Here is a 19,937-nt window from a genome sequence, read left to right as displayed (position 1 = left end):
ATGCCCCCAGCCAGGGACCAATTGGCTGTCAATTAAAAAGCACTGGAAAAGAGGGATAAAGCAGCAAAAATACATGTTCTGAAAAGCAGGTGCAAACAAGGGAGCCAATATTTCCCCTTTCTGGACTAGGTGGTGACTCAGAGAAGAGATTAAAGGTAGAGGGTGCTGGAAATTGTCATTAACATTGAGGCACTACATTGCTAAGTGAAATATACTGTTTTCCACCCATCCACCTGTTTTTGATACACATACTTTTTCTGTTTATTTTTTCTTTCTCCCCTTTTAGTGCTTTTTGATTGAGCAGCTCCACATTGTTGGACCCCAACAATTCTGAGCAAGTTAGCTCATATGGAGCTTTTACTTGTGAAATCCTGTATAGATTACCTATTGTAGTTTTCCATTTAACATCTGACACATGCAAGGTAATTGAACAGGCAAAATTGCACATATCAGGCAGCTCTAAGGGTGAGCTGAGAAAAGATTGACAATGTTAATTTTGATGATAATGATTAACACAATTGTGCAGTTTTCTAACTCCTCCCCTCATAATCCTAGATGTGCATTTCTGAGAACAAAAGAAAAGGTACTTTCTGTTGGGATAGGAGACAAAATATCTTTTCCCCATGAAGGGATACTGCCTCACAAATTGAGGAGGAAGAACAGTGAGAACAAGCTGTGTTGAAACCATTATCTGTCAGGCACACCAGGGGTTTTTTCTTGAACAACTCACATTGTGTAATGTATACGCAAGGTGACTTAGTGTGGCATCTGTACATGTCCCATGTGTTTTACACATTTTTTTAAAATGTGTACATGCTGCCAAACACTTTTTCCTTTGTATTGCACACTGCCATTCCAGAAATGTGTGGATTTCTGATCACAATTTGTGTCAGGTTCCATGGTTAGTTCCAGGAAGTGTAAATCAGATAATTTCATAAAGAGTGAATAAATTTCTCATCCATTCTACTTGCCGTTAATCATTTGAGAAATTGGGTAGGAAGAGTATCAGCCGTCCCAAGACTATATAGCAAGGGGATGGCATATAAAAACTTTAAATAAATAAATAATATATAATATCACTTGATGTTTGTGCTTCCCAGATGGCTCCACTCCAGCTAGAGACCCAACAAAGTCATGGACACTGATACTACATTTATTGATTTAAAATGCACAGTTTAAGCATATAAACTATAGACTAATAATACAAGTTAAAGGTAACATCGGTGAAAGAGGAATACGGAACTATGTGTGCATGCAATACTTTGCAACTGAGAGTTGAGCTCAAAGCTTTCTATGCAAATTTTCAAACATTCAACTGAAACTCAACACTTCATTGTGTGTCACCTTTGCAGATTTAACAGGCTGGTAGTAGTGGGGATTGTGGAGAATACCTTGGAAACCTCTGGAAGAGGTGACTAGAGGGGAAATTATTACCTTATTAAATGGAGAATTTTAAGTGAAGAAATATTAATTGTCAGTCCCAACAGTTTAAAAGCTAAATATGATATTCATGTTCTAGAAAACCTTTTCTAAATGATATGAATTTTTTCATACATAGATAAAAATTGTGGGATATAAGGCTAACAGAAAATAGTACATTTTAGTAAATGTGTGTTTAAAAATGCAGAAGTTAGGCCTTCCTATTCTGTTGTTTGATTGCTTGCTTTTGTTGTCCAGGATATTTAAAGGAACTGAAATATTGTTAAAACAATTGTAGGGTGTATAGAGTAGACATTGTTCTTTGTTAGCCTGTAGTACATGTTTGGTTTCCTAATTAGAATTGAACTGCATGGTACTCATTGTACAAAGAACATTAATTATTTTAACACACTGGAGAATTCTCTACATGCAGCTTTGTTAGCTGAAACATTGAAGGTTACACTGAAGCCCTTTACAAACTTGTTCTTCAGAAATGTTGGCTTTGACTATTTACTTAATTTGCCTATGTGTGAGTATGGTATATTGCTGTTGATAGATATGTAGCACATTTTCTGGTATTTCTACAGTTTGTGAGCAATAGGAACTAGACAGGTAGGTAGTTGCTGTGTATGAACAATGTCCCACATGGATCAGCAATCAACAAAGTAGTCTCATTCCATACTTTGTTCCTGTAAATCATACCTAACAAAATTTCATTCAGAGCTTTTGTGTGAAGTCATGTACAGATATTTGGGTTCATCTCTGATTCTGAAATACAACAAATATTGAATAATTGGGCATTCCAATTTAATATTTTAACAATTGCCTTGTGTTCCTTATTTTTTACGTCTTAAAAACAGTTGATATCAAGAATGTTATTTGAAGCCTTTTCCTATGAGAAACTAGTAAAGTAAGTTTCACTCTTTTAGAGCTTTTAAAAATGTAAAGGCAAGCAAGTACTTGGCAAATTTGCCATTAATTTTTTTATGCTTGACATTAGCAAATAGCATCTGAAAATGTGCATTTTTTATCTTGTAGGCCTGAGCCCTGAATCTTTTTAGTGCCACTCCTAAATGTCAGTATAAACTGACAGTTTTATTTAACAGTGTTTTTAGCTGAATCAGCAGAATTGAGATTCTGACCTCGGTTTGCAGTTTTACAGAAGGATCAGGCAACTACTGAAAAGAGGCTTTTATTATCTAGATTCTAGAAGCACAGGGAAAATATTAAGCAAATTAATATTGTTGTTACTGTTGTTCTGTGCCATCAAGTGCTCTTTAAATTGGATGACCCTATGAATGCCCTCCAAAATGACCTGTCCTTCACAAACCTGGAATTTACCTGTCTCCTATTTGGTCTCTGCCTTCAACTTTCCTTAGCATGATTGTCTTCTCCAGGGAGTCTTGTCTTCTTGTACAGTTTGAACAAACAGAGATAAAATACACCATTGTTTGACACCTTTGCTTAATGGAAGCCATTCTGCTTCTCCTTCTGATTTAACAGTATATTATCCACAATATAGGTTACACATCAGGACAAGTGCTGAGGCACCCCCATTATACTTTTGCATTGTGTGATCAATGTATCAGGCAGTGAAGCTTATTGATAAGGAGATTCAGGGCATATAAAACATTATTTATCTTGGGAAATATTAAAAATTATTATCTAAGTATGCAAATATCACAATTATAAGAATAAATCCATAATCCATTTGCCAATTCAAAGGTCACAAAAATCACATACAGGTGTTCAAATAATCTCTTTATTAGGCTTGATGGTGAACAAAAGAAAAATGGGAATGGAGGAAAGCATTTAAAGAGTCTGTGTTTGGTGACAGTTTTAAGATGAAATGTTTCTGTACCAGAAGGCTTTTGATTTAATCCATCAAGGGTTTTCTTAAATTCTGTTCTTCACCCCATGCTTTTCTTCTTCCTTGCTGCAAACTGTCCCTAACCCTCATAGCCTCTGGGTTTCTATATGCTAATAACACTTCCTCCATCACAACTTGCATCACCCTTTGACATTTTTACTGAGCATTTCAAAATTTTCTTAAATTCAAATTATACAAAACTGAACTTATAGTACATTTTTAAAAAACCAAACTCACTGCTCCATATCCATAATCAGTGTCACCAGTCACTTACCTAAACCTTGTGTATCTCCCTTATTCATCTCCCATATTCAGTCTGTTGTATAATTCTCTTTACAACACTGAAAAAAGAAATTCCTTTAAAGCTGTCACCTCAATGAAATTCTGGACCAGCTTTACTCATTTCTACCTTGAGCATCTCATATCTTAAAAATCCTCCATTGTCTTATTCATTATCAGGTGCTTATATTTAAGAATCACATGGTCAAGTGCACAGAGCCTGATGCACAAACATGTCATTTTTAATTATTAAAATATATTTTGGTTGATTGTGCTTTAACTATCCAGATCAATAAATCATTAAGGGTACAATTCTATTTATGGTTGGACAGAAAATGTCAGTTATTTCCTAACATGCCTCAGCCAGCAATGCTCAAAGTTGTAGAACTCTTTTTTTTTTTCCTTTTCTTTTTTTGTGGTCTAAACAAGGGAGGATTGTATCCTAAAGAGCTACATTTTCTGAAGATTCAAACACTACAAGGGACAATGTATAAGGGGCAATCATATGTGTGACTTAGCATTTCTGAAACACTGGCAAGTTTATTTCTTTTTCACTGACTTGGACACTATTGGCAGAAACAAAGTAAGTTATTGAAAGGCCAGGATGCGGTTTATGTTTAAGGTAGTTGACGGCTATGATTGTGACACATAATTAATACAAAGAATGTAGTAGTAGCAGTATATTGGAAAACTAATTAGCCTATCATTTATAATTATAGCAGAACACAAATGTGTTAAGTGGAAAATTTAGTTGCACTAGCAAATGGTGTTAAGAATATAATTAAACTAAATGAACAGTACATGTAGCTCTCTGGCATTCATATCAAGGCACTATATTAATATTTCTGCCTGTGCATGTGATAATTTTAAAGTTGCATGTTTTTGAAATTGTATATGTATTATGTAATAGCCACTTACAGAATGTCTTGAAATAGAAGATATGTGAATATATTATTTATTATGCTAGTCTTGTCTATTAATATGGCTTTCATGGTGATACACATGGATGAAGACAGTTTTAAGTATATGGAAATGTGATTTTTAAATGTATATGAACGTTTATCATGTTGTATTGCAAACATGTACAGGGTAATGGAGGGAATGATCTTGTAGCCTAGACAGTGTCTGGAGGCCAAAGACATTTGAATTGCTAACTTATATGTTTTACATAAGATTCCATTCCTATAAATCCTCCTGGTTCAGAACCATATGGGTATCTCAATTTAATTGTACCTAAGGTTGCTTTATTTATATACTACTACTGCTACTGTTTTGGTGAATGAAATCAATTAACCCACAGAATAAATTTACTCACCTTGACACAGATCTTTGAGGTTGACTTTTCATTGAGACATGGTGCGCTATATAGTAAATTATAATTTACAGTTTTCTTTCTATACATAAACAGCAGCTGGGATGATTTAAAAATATACCATGAATCTGTTGTTTTCTGCCATTAGATGCTTTTGTGTCCTAGCCAGTGTTGAAGTATTGGGATAAAAAAAAATCCGTTATCAAAAAATGCCAGCAACACCATATTGGTTGGGCTGTTTATTACTCCAGGACCCATGCAAACTTGCTGTGGGATAAATAAACATCCCCACTAAATGAACGTGTTTTTTTAAATAGATTTCAAATTCTATACAGAATTACGTGGAAGCTAGTCCTTTTTTTACATCAGTAGGAGTTTTTTAATATTAAACTTTGGTGTTCTCCCATGAAACTGAAAGGTGAGAGATTTATGAAAGATTATAGGAGGTGTTTGTTTATTTATTTGATTTAGTTCAGTTTTTTTCAGTTATAAGATATAGTGACAACTACCACTGCATTGGATGTCTCTGAGAAGGGATTAGATTCATGGAGGATAAGCTATCAGTGGCTACTACTAATGTTGGCTGTATGTTACATCCAGTAATGGGTCAGGGACAGGATGCGTATTGCTGAGAGTACAAGCAGGTATGTGCTCATATCTTGTTTGTAGGCTTCTCTTGGATATCTAGATGGCCACTGTGTGAACAGAATTTTTGACTAGTTAGGTATTTGGTCTGATCCTGCATAGTTCTTCCTGTATTGTTTCTTGAGATGAGATATATGCTGGAAATCTTGTAGCCCTAGTCTTTTTTAATGCTTAGCTTTTATTTGAGAGAGGAACACTGAAATTAGAACATTGTGACATTTCTGTTATTTTTTTTAGCTGACACAGGAATATTTTAGCATTTTTTTAACTACCCCAATGGGTTTCTGCTGGTTAAGCAAGAAAGTTGTGTATTAGGTTCATTTGACAGGAAATGCATGATTTTTCAAGCTGGCAGCTGGGGGTTGTAAGCGATCTAGACTGTAAACTGAATTGTACATATACACTATTCCCTTCTCAGATCCTGCAATTTTCTTTTTGCTCATCACATTAAGTTGTGGTGGGTTGTCAGAATGGGTGGTTGCAGTGTGGCTTAATGAGACATTCAGATCAGGTGTGGCTTTTCCATTTCAAACAAGCTCCTGCTCATAAAATAATAATAAAAAAACATATAACAACCCAACAAACAAGCCACACGATTGTAAAACTTCACAGACCCATAATTTAACCAAGAACAATATAATGGCCGCAACAGCATATTATAACCAATTATAAGGTTTTAAAACCATTAAAATCATTCTAATCATTAAAATAACAGGAAAATAAAAAGATCTTTGCCTGACACTGGAAAGAGTACAAAGAGGGCACCAGGCAAACTGTGCTGGGGAGCTGGTTCTAAAGTCTGGGTACCTTTGCTGAAAAGGCCCTTCTCCTTGTAGCCACCCTTCTTATTTTCTTATTCAATGGTTGTCTTTTTGTGTTGTCCAAACATGACAGTGTCACTTTAGTATGGGTTGTTTAAATGACAAGAGAGTCTCCTGGCAAGAGTAGTGAAAAAGCCTGCTAGTCATTCCTCACATTCTCACTAATGGTATCCTCTCTCTATTCCAACTTGAAATGATACTAGTTAATTTTTTACTCCAGTTTGTTTTCTCCCTAGACAATTTTTCTCCTGTGTTTGGAAAGATGCACGAATGTAATGGTATTTCTTCATCTTCAGAGAAAGTAGTGCTTATTGCACTTTTTAAACCTTTAGAGAGAGATACACAAATTAAACTGTTTGTTTAAGCTTTCAGGGAAATTTCTACAAATCTGCTAATGCACAGTAACTGCTCCACTTTTAGCTCAGTAATTGCTATGCTAAAGTAGAATAGTTACTACATTTAGTGGATTTTCCTTGAAAATCATTTATGTATGACACTTGTATGCCACCCTATAGTCTGAGAGCTCTCTCACAAAATCTGCATATATTTACCCACTGAGGCCCTGGTCTGCCTTGAAATGTACTATTGTTTTAAAATCCTGCTTACTTGCTGCTATCTTCAACCTTCAATGGAGAAAAGCAAAAAGCATAGAAATATAAAGATCCAGAAAGAAAACCTGGAAAAATTCAGAAATAAGTGAAGGATTGTTTTGTTTCTTGTTCTTCCAAGAACTGTTTTTGGTTCTTTCCCCCAAAAAAATGGAAAATTGAACAATTTTAAACTATGAAATGTTTTCTTTGAACTTAAGACATAACGTTATATCTTCTTCCCAGCCTATATTCCCATGCAAAAAAATTGATAAGAACTGTGCAATAACAGCACCTTTAAAATAAGACTATAGATGCAAAATGTCTGGAAATATTGAAGTCATTGGGAAAATTTGCTCTTTTAATCCTCTTTGTAAGATTCTGCCTCTCTTCATATAAAGTCTAGATCTCATGTATCTTTTACTGATAGACATTTAGGGATGCTGAAAAGTATGCTCAATTTTCTAACATGTAGAATCACCATATCATAATATAGAAGAAATGTGCATTCTTGACAGTTTTGGTTTTGTTCTGTCCTGTGTTTCCACATTTGTTCTGGTTAGATGTAGTAGCACTCAATGAATATACTAATCTAAAACCAGGATGTGAAGAAAAACATTGTAGGTTATCCCATCACTTTTACCAGATGCAATGGAACAGCTTTGGGTTATCCTGTGTTTCTTTTTATTATTAATACTATTATTTAAATAACTTCAAAAGTTAGAATTCACTGCCGCTGTTTTAATAACATTCTTATTAGGGAATTTGCCTCAATTATGACATGTTTTAACAGCTGCCACTAGAGTAAACTGTATTAGTCTGGTTGCTATGGCATATGCATGGGATTGATACTACCACTAGAGACCACTTTTAAGAAGGAACAACAAAAAAGATGTTTGTTAGCAGAAGTAATTTACAAATGTGAATAAAATTTAAACAATGATTAAGGGGTTCCTAAATTATGTATGGTTGTTTTTCTTTCTTTCCCATCTAAATAAAATCTCAAAAGCTTTTCCTTCAGATCATATTTCCTTAAGCTCTTTCCCACAAAGGAACATGTTTTTGAATTTCCCTGAATTTCCTTACAAGTAAATATGTGCTGTACAGCAGACTTCCTTTGCCTTCACTTAGTCCTGCTTCCTCTGGCTTCTAGGATGCTTCAGATGTTTCAGGGACTAGCTGTTGATGTTTGCTCTGGTCAGACATTAACTAGGAATCTAGAATGTGTTGCATGTATCTTGGTTTAGGTACAATGCAATCCTATGAATGTTTAGACAGGAGAAAGTTCTACAGCTCCCACCATTTCCCTGCATGGATGACAAGGGAGGGTTGCAAGTTGTATAACTTTTCTTCTATCTAAACGTGTAAGGGGCTATGCACCAAATATACTTTTACAAGTTTTTCAGTGTAATGATGTTTTATTTATTTTTTATTGTGCAATACAAAAGTCTGCCAAACAAAAATTTTCATGCCAATTTTTGAATCTGGATTTCCCCATAAAGTTAAATTTGCATGTGAAAATAGGTAAAACTGCAATTGAAGTGAAAATATACACTGTGGCTCTCTAGCTGCCGTATCTGATAGAGGATACATTGTCAATTTTGGTATGACAAGAGCCCAGTGCAAAACTGAAAATGCTAAAACCTATCAGGGAGAGGACTCTAATCTTAATGGAAAAGACCAGAGTATAGTACAATTCAACAAATGGTATAAGGAAAGATCATGGAATCCAAATCAACGCTCCTGTATTAGAAGTTGCTTCCTTTCAAGGATATCATGGTGGAGTAAAACCCCATAAAACTTGTGAAACAAAATAATATTCGTTATAAATATTTGGCAGATATAAGTAAAACACAAAACATAAATAATTCAAAGTATTACATTCAAATGTTTTAGACTTAAATTTATAGATACTTTATATAACTATGTAGCCTGAAGTGCTTGATCCTGCCTAATCTTGAAATCTAAGCAGGATCAGGCCTGGTTGAAATCAGGATGGATGACTTAAATACCCTCTCTCTGTGAACCACCCAAAGAGCTTCTGCCATGGGTAATATACAAATGTTTGAATTACATTAGTATTAATAATAATAATTTTCATCTGTCAATATCCCTTGAAAACTCAGGAATCAAGTTACTCAAATCTAACTCAAACATTTATGAGCAAACCAAGTTATACATAATACATTTTATGAATGTAAAGACTGCATTATGTTCCTAAAGGAACTGTCTCCAATTTGGTGAACTCCAAATGTTTTGGACTCCAGTGCCCAGAATTCCTGATTATTGTTCACATTGGCTGAGGCTAATGGAATTGAAGTATAAAATATCTGCAGAGTACTAGGTTGGAAAAGGCTATCCTAAAGACAATCCTAAATGACTTTAGGTCTGTAAAGAGCACCTAAAAATAACACTATTTACTTTTTTTTTCAATTTTTCTGCAAACTTAGGTTTTCCCCCCAAAATATAGAATAAAACATAGTTTTCTAACTATGGCTTGAAAATGTCTGGAAGTCTTATATCTCTACACAAGCATGAAATATGAGAGAGAGCTGAAATTAACCGGCAGCTGTAGCAAAGGTGCTTTGGAGTAGGTGTTATTACCCGATTAGAATGTGGGAAAACAGGTCAAGGACGTTGATAAGAGGGTATCAGTAAGTTTGGCTAAATAGCAGACATGGTTTCGTGTATATTTGCAAGATTCTGCAGAAGTAGTGCATGTATTGTTGCACTCATAAGAAAGCCAGTGTGGTTTAGTGGTTAATTAACCACCCATTAAGTGGTTAATGGGACTCAGATGATGTGCGGCTAGTCCCCCCCTCCAGCCATTTTATTTATTATTTTTTTATTAAAACATTTTTATGCCGCCCCATTCGCCAAAGCCTCGGGGCGGCTCACATCATCAAGTTAAAATAATTATAATATAAATTAAAAATATAAATATTAAATTAAAATACAACATGGAGCTCCTTGGATGATTTTGAGGCATTCACAGACTTGCAGCCCAGTCTACCTCACTAGGTGGTTATTGTGAGGATAAGATTGGGAGGAGGAGGAGAATTATGTATGTCACCTTGAGATCCTTGTTAGGAAAAAAGGCAAGGTCTAAACACAATGAACAGTGAGGGCTGAGAAAATTTCCTTTTTATGATCAGATGCAGAAGTGAAAGTAAGTTTTACTCTGAAAATGTTGAAGTGGAGAATGTTATTAACAATTAATGGATTGTTAGCCGTCCCGAGATGCCAAGGCATAAGAGATGGCATACAAAAGTTTTAAATAAATAAAATAAACAAACAAGAATGGAATGCAGCTATGCTTGTAGTCTCAATAGCAGATAGGAGGTATTGGTCCTGTGCATTTTGCACATGATCCCCAAAATAATATTTTGAACAGTTTTCAACTGAGTGCTTGTGTTCATTCTCTTTGGCACACTGATGTGGAGGTGGGGAGTTTCTCTCCTGGCCTGGGAACCCCAGTAGAACAAATGCAGAAAAGGCACTGATGTGAGGTAGAAGAAACAAGGATTTCTGAAGCAAATGCCCCTGAGGTTGGTGCCAGCAGTGGTATGAGGACTGAGAACAATTGAGGGAGAAACAAGCCACAGCACACTGTTGGAGTAGTGGACAAGCAACCTGCCCAACATGGCTTATTATCAGTGTTTCTTAACATAAGATGTTATATTGTTGTGTGCGTTAAACTTACGTGAGCTTTGAAAAAGGGGTTATGTTTATATTGTTAGAAACTGTGCATGCATCATCATCATCTCCATTTCTATACTGCCCCATGACCAAAGCTGTCTGGGCAGTTTACAATAATATATGCCTCTGCATGTGTTATATTGAAACATGCAATATGGTAATTTTCTGCCAGCCTCTCAAAACATTCTGTTGAAGTAGAAATTGATGGGTTACTCATTGATTAGTGAGAAATTCGTACCCAGGCTCAACCTTTAGCTCATGGCTATGATCTAAACCTACAGCAGTTGAGTACATTTTATGGGAAGTAATTTCTGCATCAGTAGACAGAATAAGATTTTTACAACTTTGAAGTTGTAAACATTTAATAACCTTTAAATTTATTTAATTTTAATAAAGAATTGCTTTCATACTGTTTAACTTGAGAAGTAGCTTCTTGGCCTCATTATTATCTCTTCTTTTCAGGCTGCTGAGTCAGGAATAATAAAAGTAAAAACGATAGCTGCACGAAACACTGACGTCTTGGCAGGTAATTATTTGCAAAAAGAACAAAACCAGAAAGCTTATTTTCTTTTAAGACTATTTAAATCTTTTTGTTAGTGGCTTGATATTGCCTATGTTTCTAGCTTTTAGAACATGGAATTAATAATAAGTATGTTTCAACCTTTTAATTTAATTGAAGTTGAATGATGATGCAGAAGTGTGATTTCTATCCAAAGCCAGTGGAAGGATATGCATTTTCTACCTTGATACAAAGCAAGCACAGTGCCTCAAGGCTGAATGTATATAGTTACTAAATCTTTGGGACTGTTTGGAGCATCCTTTGGTCAGGGAAATTAACATTGTAAACAGCTGCTTCTGTTTTTCGGGATGCCAGGTTTTCCAAAGAGATGTCAACTAAGCTTTTATTGTCTGACTACACAAAGCTCTATGTTCCAATTGTTAAATAGGGGTTATTTTGTTTGTTTAATTTTGAAATGGATGAATGAGGAGTGGTCACAAATCTTTGAACATGAAAGAGTGGAAAATTGTGGAAGATTCAGATTGTAAACTTTGGTGCCTTGGTATCTTGCCTCCATCTGGTGAAGATCAATGCTCAGTGGTCCAGTTAACACATAATGCCTAACTATGGCATTATGCTGCTGGGAGAGTAACAGAAAAGGAGAAGGGGGGTTGTTATTTGACTGTTAACCTCTATTCTGGTTGCTCTCCAAACTGGATAATTTCTGGCAGCCTTGCCAGGCTACCCTTGGGCCTGGTGATGCTGCTGTTGTTGAATGCCAGGTTATTCCAAAATAATTTATTTGATTATGGATGAGGGGGCCAACCTGGCCTGTATTATCAAGACCTGGGTGAGTAGGGTTGCCCTCTCCCAGGTGCCCTCCAGGCACTCAGGTCAACACCAACATTGCCTTGAGGATCGGCGGGTGGCCGTGGTTTATAAAAATACTACCTACCCCTCTAGGCTACCTGTTTGAGGGCAGATCTTGAATATTTATAGCTGTTGTTGAGTTCTGGAGGCAAATTAGAGATTCTGCTTGTGTACCACCCACCCTGCTACCCATCACACTTCCTGTCTGAGCTGACAGAGGTGATCTCAGATCTGGTGTTGAGAACCCTCAGAAAGATGGTTCTGTAGGTCCTCAACATCCATGACAAGGCTGCTTGGTCCAAGACAGCTAAGGACATCATGGCCATCATGATAACCATGGGGCTGTCTCAGCACATCTTTGTCCCAACACATGCAAGAAATCGCACTTCTTTTTTTACTAGACAGGGAAATTGTGATCTGGAAGTAAAAGGATTAATGTTAAATCCTTTGTCATGGTCGGATCACTTCCTTCTGAGGTTTAGGCTTTTGGCCCCTTTTCTCCACAAGGGTGGGGGACCTATTAGGATGGTCTGCCCCAGAAACTAATTGATCTGCATAGTTTCCAGAGGGCTCTGGGGAGCTCTGGAGTGTTTCTGGTTGATAGGGCTGGCACTCTTGTCAAAGCTCAGATCAGAGATGGGCCGGGCAGTTGACACAGTAACACGCAAACACCCTCTTCACTTGTGTGGAACCTGGACAGCTCCTTGTTATACACCAGACCTGAGGAGGATGAACCAGGAGGGAAGATAATTAGAGTGCAGGTGGAGAAAAACTTGTAATGAATCTGACTAGACACAGCTGGGAGTTCATTATGGAGTCTATGCCATGGTGGTAAGGGCAGCAAATAAGTTATTCTTTTATGCCAGTATTGCATCCTCTCAAAGCCGTTCTTTTGAGTTCTTCCAAGTGGTTCATGGTCTTTTATAAACAAGGGCAGGAAAAGTTATATATTCACCCAATATTTTAATTGCTGTCATAATTTTAAATGATTTTATATAGTATTTATTTATTTTAATGGTACTGTACCTTTGCTGTTGTTTAAATACATTGAAGTTACTGTGAGGGGTTTTTTGTGCCTTTTATTGTTGTAGTTTCTGTGTTTTTATTGTCACTTTTTATTGTTGTAGTTTATATTGTTAACTGCCCCCTGTCCATTTCCACTTTGGATTAACTTTTATAAAGAACCCTTGGTTTAAACTCATTTTTTGTTGGCAGATTAAAATTTTTGTCCCTCAACAACCCAGAGTTCTAAGTTTTCACATTTCAGCAATGGGGAATTCCTGGGTTGTATATGAAAGTGGAATTGACAAGCTCATGGGAAGCAGTACAGTTGCTTCATCCTTTGAAGCCCATGAATAGGCATTAGATTTGAACCAGACCAATAAGCTGCTCTAAATTGCCTGACCTAATATGCTGACAGATGTATTATATAAAACTGCAATCCTATGCAAGTTTCGATTGCAAAGAGGCCTATGCATTGTACCTTACAATGCACCTTACAATATGCATTGTAGGCTGTGGCCCCTGTAACTTTCCTAGGGTCCCCCCCCCCCCCCCCCCCCCCCACACCCCCCCCTTGGTTTGTTTTTTTCTTCCCCAATTCCCAGATTATATGAACTGCACTGTCTGAATATTAACTACCAAATCGTGTTCAAGGCTATACTACTGTGATACAAAGTCTTAAACAACTTAGGACCAGGTTGAGTAGCAGACCAGCTTCCCGTACATATACCAAACTGACTTCTAAGAGAACTGGAGATTGCCTGGCTGGCCTTTTCCAGACTATCAGAATGTCACCAGCTAATACCTCAATGGCACACCTCCTTGGTGGTGGTGCCACCCTGTGGAAAAAGTTAAGACCAGCATAGGAAATAGACTACGGCTCAGTGAAACTGTTTCAAGATCAGGAAAAATCATTCCATACACCCAGTCCTAATAATTAACCACCTGCCCTTTTTCTACACAAACTGAAATTTCTTGATGGTCCACCTTTCTATATCAGTTTGGGAGAAACAATGTGTCAAGACAGTTTTCCCACCCTCCAACCCGGATTTATTAAACTATGGAACTAGAGAAAATAGCAGAAAGAATTACAGTGGTGGGTTCAGTAGAAACTTTCCTGCAGGTTATTTCTTTCTAGCCGCAGCAAGGCTGAAATACTAATAACAAAAAGTACAAATGAGTATAGCAATGGGAAGCTGCTGTTGTTAGGGTGGAAATAGAGTTAACATGATATTGCCATTCTAGACTGCATTTTCTAAACAGCTGTTGCCATATTAAAACCTTCAAGTCATGAGGTATTGTTGTTATTAAGAAGTAGAAGTAAAATGGTAGGTGGAATAGCAGGAATCATTTCCCTCAAATATTTCCACACCCACTTCCCATTAAAATTTCTTGGGCATGTATTAGTAATGGAACATTACTGATGTTTTGATATATTAGTTACAGAATGGATCTAACATTCTAGAATAGAAGATGGTTCAACTTCCCAAATTCAGTCTTCAATTCTAGGAATATCCTTACTTAATTTTTAACATATTTTACAATGTTTATTTTGATTGGAATCTACACTGATGCTTAGATGTTTTACTATTTCAGACAGTTCTATTTCAGATATATGCCTATCCTTAGAAAAGTATTATTTGGAATTGAGTATTCACTTACCAGTGGAAGAGAGTTAATCCTCCAAAAATTGATGATTAGTGTATGGGGATTTGGTTATAAAATGAACAAATATTAGTGTCTGAGAGAGCTGATCAGTAAATAATTTATTTATACAAACGGGAGCCTTTTTTATTTTATATTGGAACAATATAGTTTCTAATTCAGTACAACTTTATTTACCGTTAGGTACAATTTAACTGGTATAGGGTACTGAAATATTCCAAATTTCTGTGGATGTAAAAAGTAGTTGTACGCTTTTAGCCAACTAAAAGTGAAGACAAGTGGAAAGATGATAGTGTCTATTGGAGTTAAACACAGTCATTTATTTATGACACAAAGTTGCAGTAATTTAAAGAGATACTGTATGCTTACTATGAACTATGGGTATTTTGTGTTATTCCATCTCTGAAGCAAAATAGATCAGAAGAACTACCTGTGAGTACATAAATGAGGTAATCATACAGTGAGTTTATAATGTGTTAATATGTGAGAAGCTGATCTTGAGGATTAGTAGCTGTTGTGGAATATTGACAGAATATGAAATTGATACAGAAGAAACCGTCTGAAGACTCATAATTCCATACAGAGATTAAGAGAATGTAAATTGTGCTACATATCTCTGATGCTGTTAAGTTGAATATTTGTGATAACAAAAAGGACACAAAATTGGTTGAGAACCAAGTAATAGTGTAGTTTTTTCATGCATCCTAAGGAAATTTATGATTATATTTCTTGAACTGAAGTTCCCCTTGCTAAGCAGATAACTACTTTTGAAACAAAGGGGATATTTGTACATATTCTGTGGTAGTGTGAAAGGATCTGCATTTTAAAAAAAGAATTCACCTAGTTCTGCTAAACTTTTGGCTACATTTTAAGTAGCACTTTGAATTCTATCTATTGTTGGAATATTATGAATCTAGGTTGTATGTACATAACAGGTTTGCTCTCTTTATCCTAAATTTAGTTTAAAAATCCACATTGATTCCTGTAGTTCCCACTTCCAGATAAATGTGCTTAGAACAGTATTTAAGTTAAATACCATTGTGACCTATCAAACTTACAGATCTTTTGCAGGTCATTATGAGTGGAAAGCATCTAACTGTTGACTTTACATATACATTATATACATAGAATGCCAAAATAATACATGCATTAATATTTAATAAACTGCAGATTAGATGGAAATATTGTAAGTATAATGTTGAAACAGAAATATTAATATAAACGTTAAGTAAGGATATTATTGTCTCACATAATCAGGGAGAATTAGCTAGGTTGTAGAAATCTTTGTGAAGCAATTTCTTCATGCCTCCATTTAGTTGAGCACAGTTTCTGCCATGCAATGCCAGTCTTACTTAAGATGTTATGAGTTCTATCAAATATGTTGCAACACATGAATAATGCTGGTGAATGATTTCTAGTGGGAAGGAAAAACAAACAAAGTATGTCATGGTGACATATAACTCTAGGACAGAAGTTCGGAATTAGTGTCATTAGTATTTACTATAAAGAATTTTGGAGTGGGATCGCTTCCTCTAGTGCAGCGTTCCTTAACCTTGTTTTGCTTAGGTCCCTCTTCTGATTTCATTTACTTCTGCAGCCCTCTTCATAGTTGCTGTTAATTGGAACAAACATACCCTACCATTTTCATTGTTGATTAATCTAAACAGGTTCCTAATTAATACAACTTTTCATTCAGTACAAACTGCCTTTTCATTAAAGTATTTCTTGTTATCTATAGTAATTTTCAGTACTGTCAAATCTCAACTTTCATATGTTTAACTTTTGCTGGTTTGATTATTTGTGAAATTCCCATCAAGAGTTAAATGTATTCTTTGCGAGGAGGAGAGTCTTGTGGCCTATTGCAGCCTACCAGCTACTCTTCCACAGACAGCTGATACAGGGAATGCACCCCTTCCTGGCTGCAGCCAGTCCAGAAGAGTGCACCAATCCTCCAGCAAGGGTGGGGTGGGTACCAAACTTGGGACCAGGCATGCGGCCATGCACAAGGCTTGCAACACAATGCATGACGAGCTCTCCCAGAGCATGCTACGCTTCCGGTCTTGTTTTAAGCTAAAGTTTATTCAAATTGCAAACATGATCATTGTAATTAACTTTCTGGTACACATACAGTTAACAGTATTAAGAGTTAAGGTCAGGAGGGGACACTAGAGATATTTGCGGTTTTTTTCACTTTCACAGGAGTCCTGTGTACCTACCCCCTGCAAATATGGAGGGCCAACTGTATTTCTGCTGCAGAAATTAGCAGAGAATGAGATGTGAAAATTACAAAAAACTGATAATACACCTGGTAGTTAAGTTTTGGTGACTCCTCGGAAACTTATTGTAGCCCCCTAGAAATACGGCATGGCCCCTGGGGGGGGCCATATGGTTCATATTGAGAACAATTGCACTAGTACATAACTAAATGTTCAGACAGAGCTACAGTGCATTTTTAAATTAAAATGACTTATTAATTGGTTGGTTATTTTAGTCCTTATTGACAGTGATGATAAGATTTAATACACTAACCATTTTTTAAATAATGACTCCAAGCAGATGGAAAACTGAGCATGTACGCTGTAGTGGTGTGTTCACAACACATTGTTTCGGGAATGTCTCCCTGCCATTCATCAAAAGAACAAAGTTAGGAAATGGGGCTCTTCTCAAGGTTGAATAATGGAGAAAACCCACTCTACCACTCATCGTAACAGTCAATTAATTTCACAGGTTTTTACTTGTATCATGTGTTTACACTGTTGATGTATGAGGGGCGTTCAATGTATTCTCAGTATCAGCATGAAGAAAAAGGAATAATAAATTGAAATAATTTTTATTTTTCAATGTAATCCTCAATAACTTCAATACACTTATTACATCTAGAAATTAACTTTTCAATTCCCTGTAAAAAATACCATTCCTCCTTGTCTAAAAAATGTGCGTTAATTGCCACATTGAGCTCTTTATTATCGGAAAATCACTTTCCACGAAGATCTTTGTTTAAATTCAGGAAGAGGTAGTAGTCACTGGGGGCCAGGTCCAGGCTATAGGATGGGTGGTTTATTTCTTAGAAACCACAGTCTCGCTCAGCAGCCTTCAAAACACGCACCATGTGAATGGGCTCATTATCATGAAGAAGCAACACACCTGCAGTCAGTTTTCCCCACCTTTTTTCTTTAATTGCTTCTCTTAAATTATGCAGGGTAGTTGCATAAGATGCTGTGTTTATGGTTTCACCTTTTTTCGTGTACTCAATCAATAAAATTCCCTTTGAGTCCCAAAACCCTGGCCATGATTTTTCCGGATGGAGTGACTTTGAATTTCTTCAGAGGATCAGCATCTTTTTTATGCCACTGCATGGACTCCTGTTTACTTTAAGGGTCATAGTGATGAACCCAAGTTTCATCTCCAGTAACAATCCGGTCAAAAATACTCAACGGATCTTCACCACAGAGCTCTAAAAACTCCCTACAGCACTCGACTTGCACTTGTTTCTGAGGTGCCATGAGGATTCGTGGCACCCATCTTGCACAGACCTTGGAAAGGTTAAGATGGTCATGAAAAATAGTAAATATGGTACCAACGGATAGGTTTGTCATCTCTGCTAACATTTTGATTTTTATTCGGGCATCTTCCAATATAAGTTTCTCAATTTTTTTCACATTTTCTTTTGTAGTGGCAGTAACTGGCCTGTCTTCAGTGCTTTCTCTGCCCCTTTTAAATTCACTTGACCACTTTTGAACAGTAGATAATGAAGATGCAGAGTCCTGGTAAACTGCCACCATCTCTTCGTGAATGATTTTTCACTTTTTCCTTGGTTTGTAAGGAACTTAATCACAGCGCGGTGCTCGATTTTCTTCAGCATTGTTGTGTCAGTCACTATGGTTGTCTTTCACTAGGGAACTAATGATCACACTTATTTGAAATTTTGCATGTATACCCTCAGATAGTGTCATTAGCTAATGAAATAATTAAATTACCCACATCAATAGCAAATCAACCCGATACTGAGAATACACTGAACGCCCTCGTATGTGCCTTTTCTCACCATTGTTCACTTTTTTCCCATAACCCTAAATGTCCCCTGAGGGTATGTGTACTCCAGGTTGGGAATCACTGGACTAAACTATTATCTTTGCAAGTTTGAACACCTGTACACACAAATATATGTGCTTCCTAAAAATATCACACATGGGAAATTTCTCCTAGTGTATGTGCATACTAGAGTTCACTAGTATTCTTTCAGTTTACTACTGTTTTAGTCATTCACCATTTAATTTTATATGTCACTGCATTTCTAAAAACACTGAATTTTTTTCTGCAGAGAACTTAACCATCCTGTATCACTGCTCATTGCTCATGTCTATTATCTGAAATAATGGATCTATCCAGTATAGAATAGGATCTATGTTGTAAAGTAATTATCCTTGATATGTAACATCCCACTAGTAAGTATTAAGTGATAGGGCTGTTAGTAAAAAGTTTATAATGACTTACTGTTAGACAGGTAGCTGTGTTGAACTGGTGCAGCAAAATATGCTACTACAGCTAATCTACCATGTTTGGATTACTCTGTTTTGAAAAATCACTCTTATTTAAAACCTATTCATATTGCACAAAATATATTTTGGAATCATAGTCATTGCCCTATATTTTTTTCACTTTAATACTGTTTTTATTTTATTTCTTTTGGTTTCATTGCTGTCATGAATGCTGACATAAGTGGGAGAGCTATGACAGGTAATGTCACCCAAGCACGCTAAGAAAAGATGTAGTATCTCATCTGTTTGAAGAACTGGGTTGTAGCCTACAAAGGTTTAAGCATTTTGAAAGATACTTACAACCTTTTTCATATAAATGTGGGCAAGTTTTATGACTGGTAACCTCATTTATGGTACTGATCTTGGTCAGCATCTTGAAATCAGCCTTTACTCACCCCAGTCTATCATGAATGGCTGTGGCAGAATAACTAGGCTTTAGGGGAATGTGCCAGTTTATATCATGCCTGAAGATTGATTAATGCTGCATTTTAGTTGCAGCATGATATTTTATTCACACTATAAAAATCTTCTTTTATCAATTATTTATACAATCTTACATTTCTAAGTTAATATCTGTTCCTTCACTATTTACACTTTCCTGGATAGTCAAGTCTTATGAAAGCACCTCTGTATAGTGTTATTGTCATTGCCTTTTTACTCTCAAGACATTATTAGTTGTAATGAATCTGCATTGGTATTACTGTAATTGCTTCACTAGGTTTGGAATTGGA

The 19,937-nt window shown here is 36.2% G+C and overlaps 1 protein-coding gene across 4 annotated transcripts in view; it reads left to right on the top strand.

Moving 5' to 3' along the window:
• Positions 1-19,937, top strand: part of MON2 (MON2 homolog, regulator of endosome-to-Golgi trafficking) — a 78,482-nt gene that overhangs the window by 2,752 nt on the left and 55,793 nt on the right. For all 4 annotated transcript variants that reach the window (XM_044422877.1, XM_044422881.1, XM_044422878.1 and 1 more), the window contains exon 2: positions 11,095-11,158. In XM_044422877.1, the coding sequence (XP_044278812.1) occupies positions 11,095-11,158 (64 nt within the window). The remainder of the gene's footprint in view (positions 1-11,094; positions 11,159-19,937) is intronic.

Source organism: Varanus komodoensis, unplaced genomic scaffold, assembly GCF_004798865.1.
Source record: "Varanus komodoensis strain SLA01 unplaced genomic scaffold, ASM479886v1 scaffold13_1, whole genome shotgun sequence".
NCBI classification, from domain to species: domain Eukaryota; kingdom Metazoa; phylum Chordata; class Lepidosauria; order Squamata; family Varanidae; genus Varanus; species Varanus komodoensis.
This window is presented reverse-complemented; position numbering and strand designations above follow the sequence as displayed.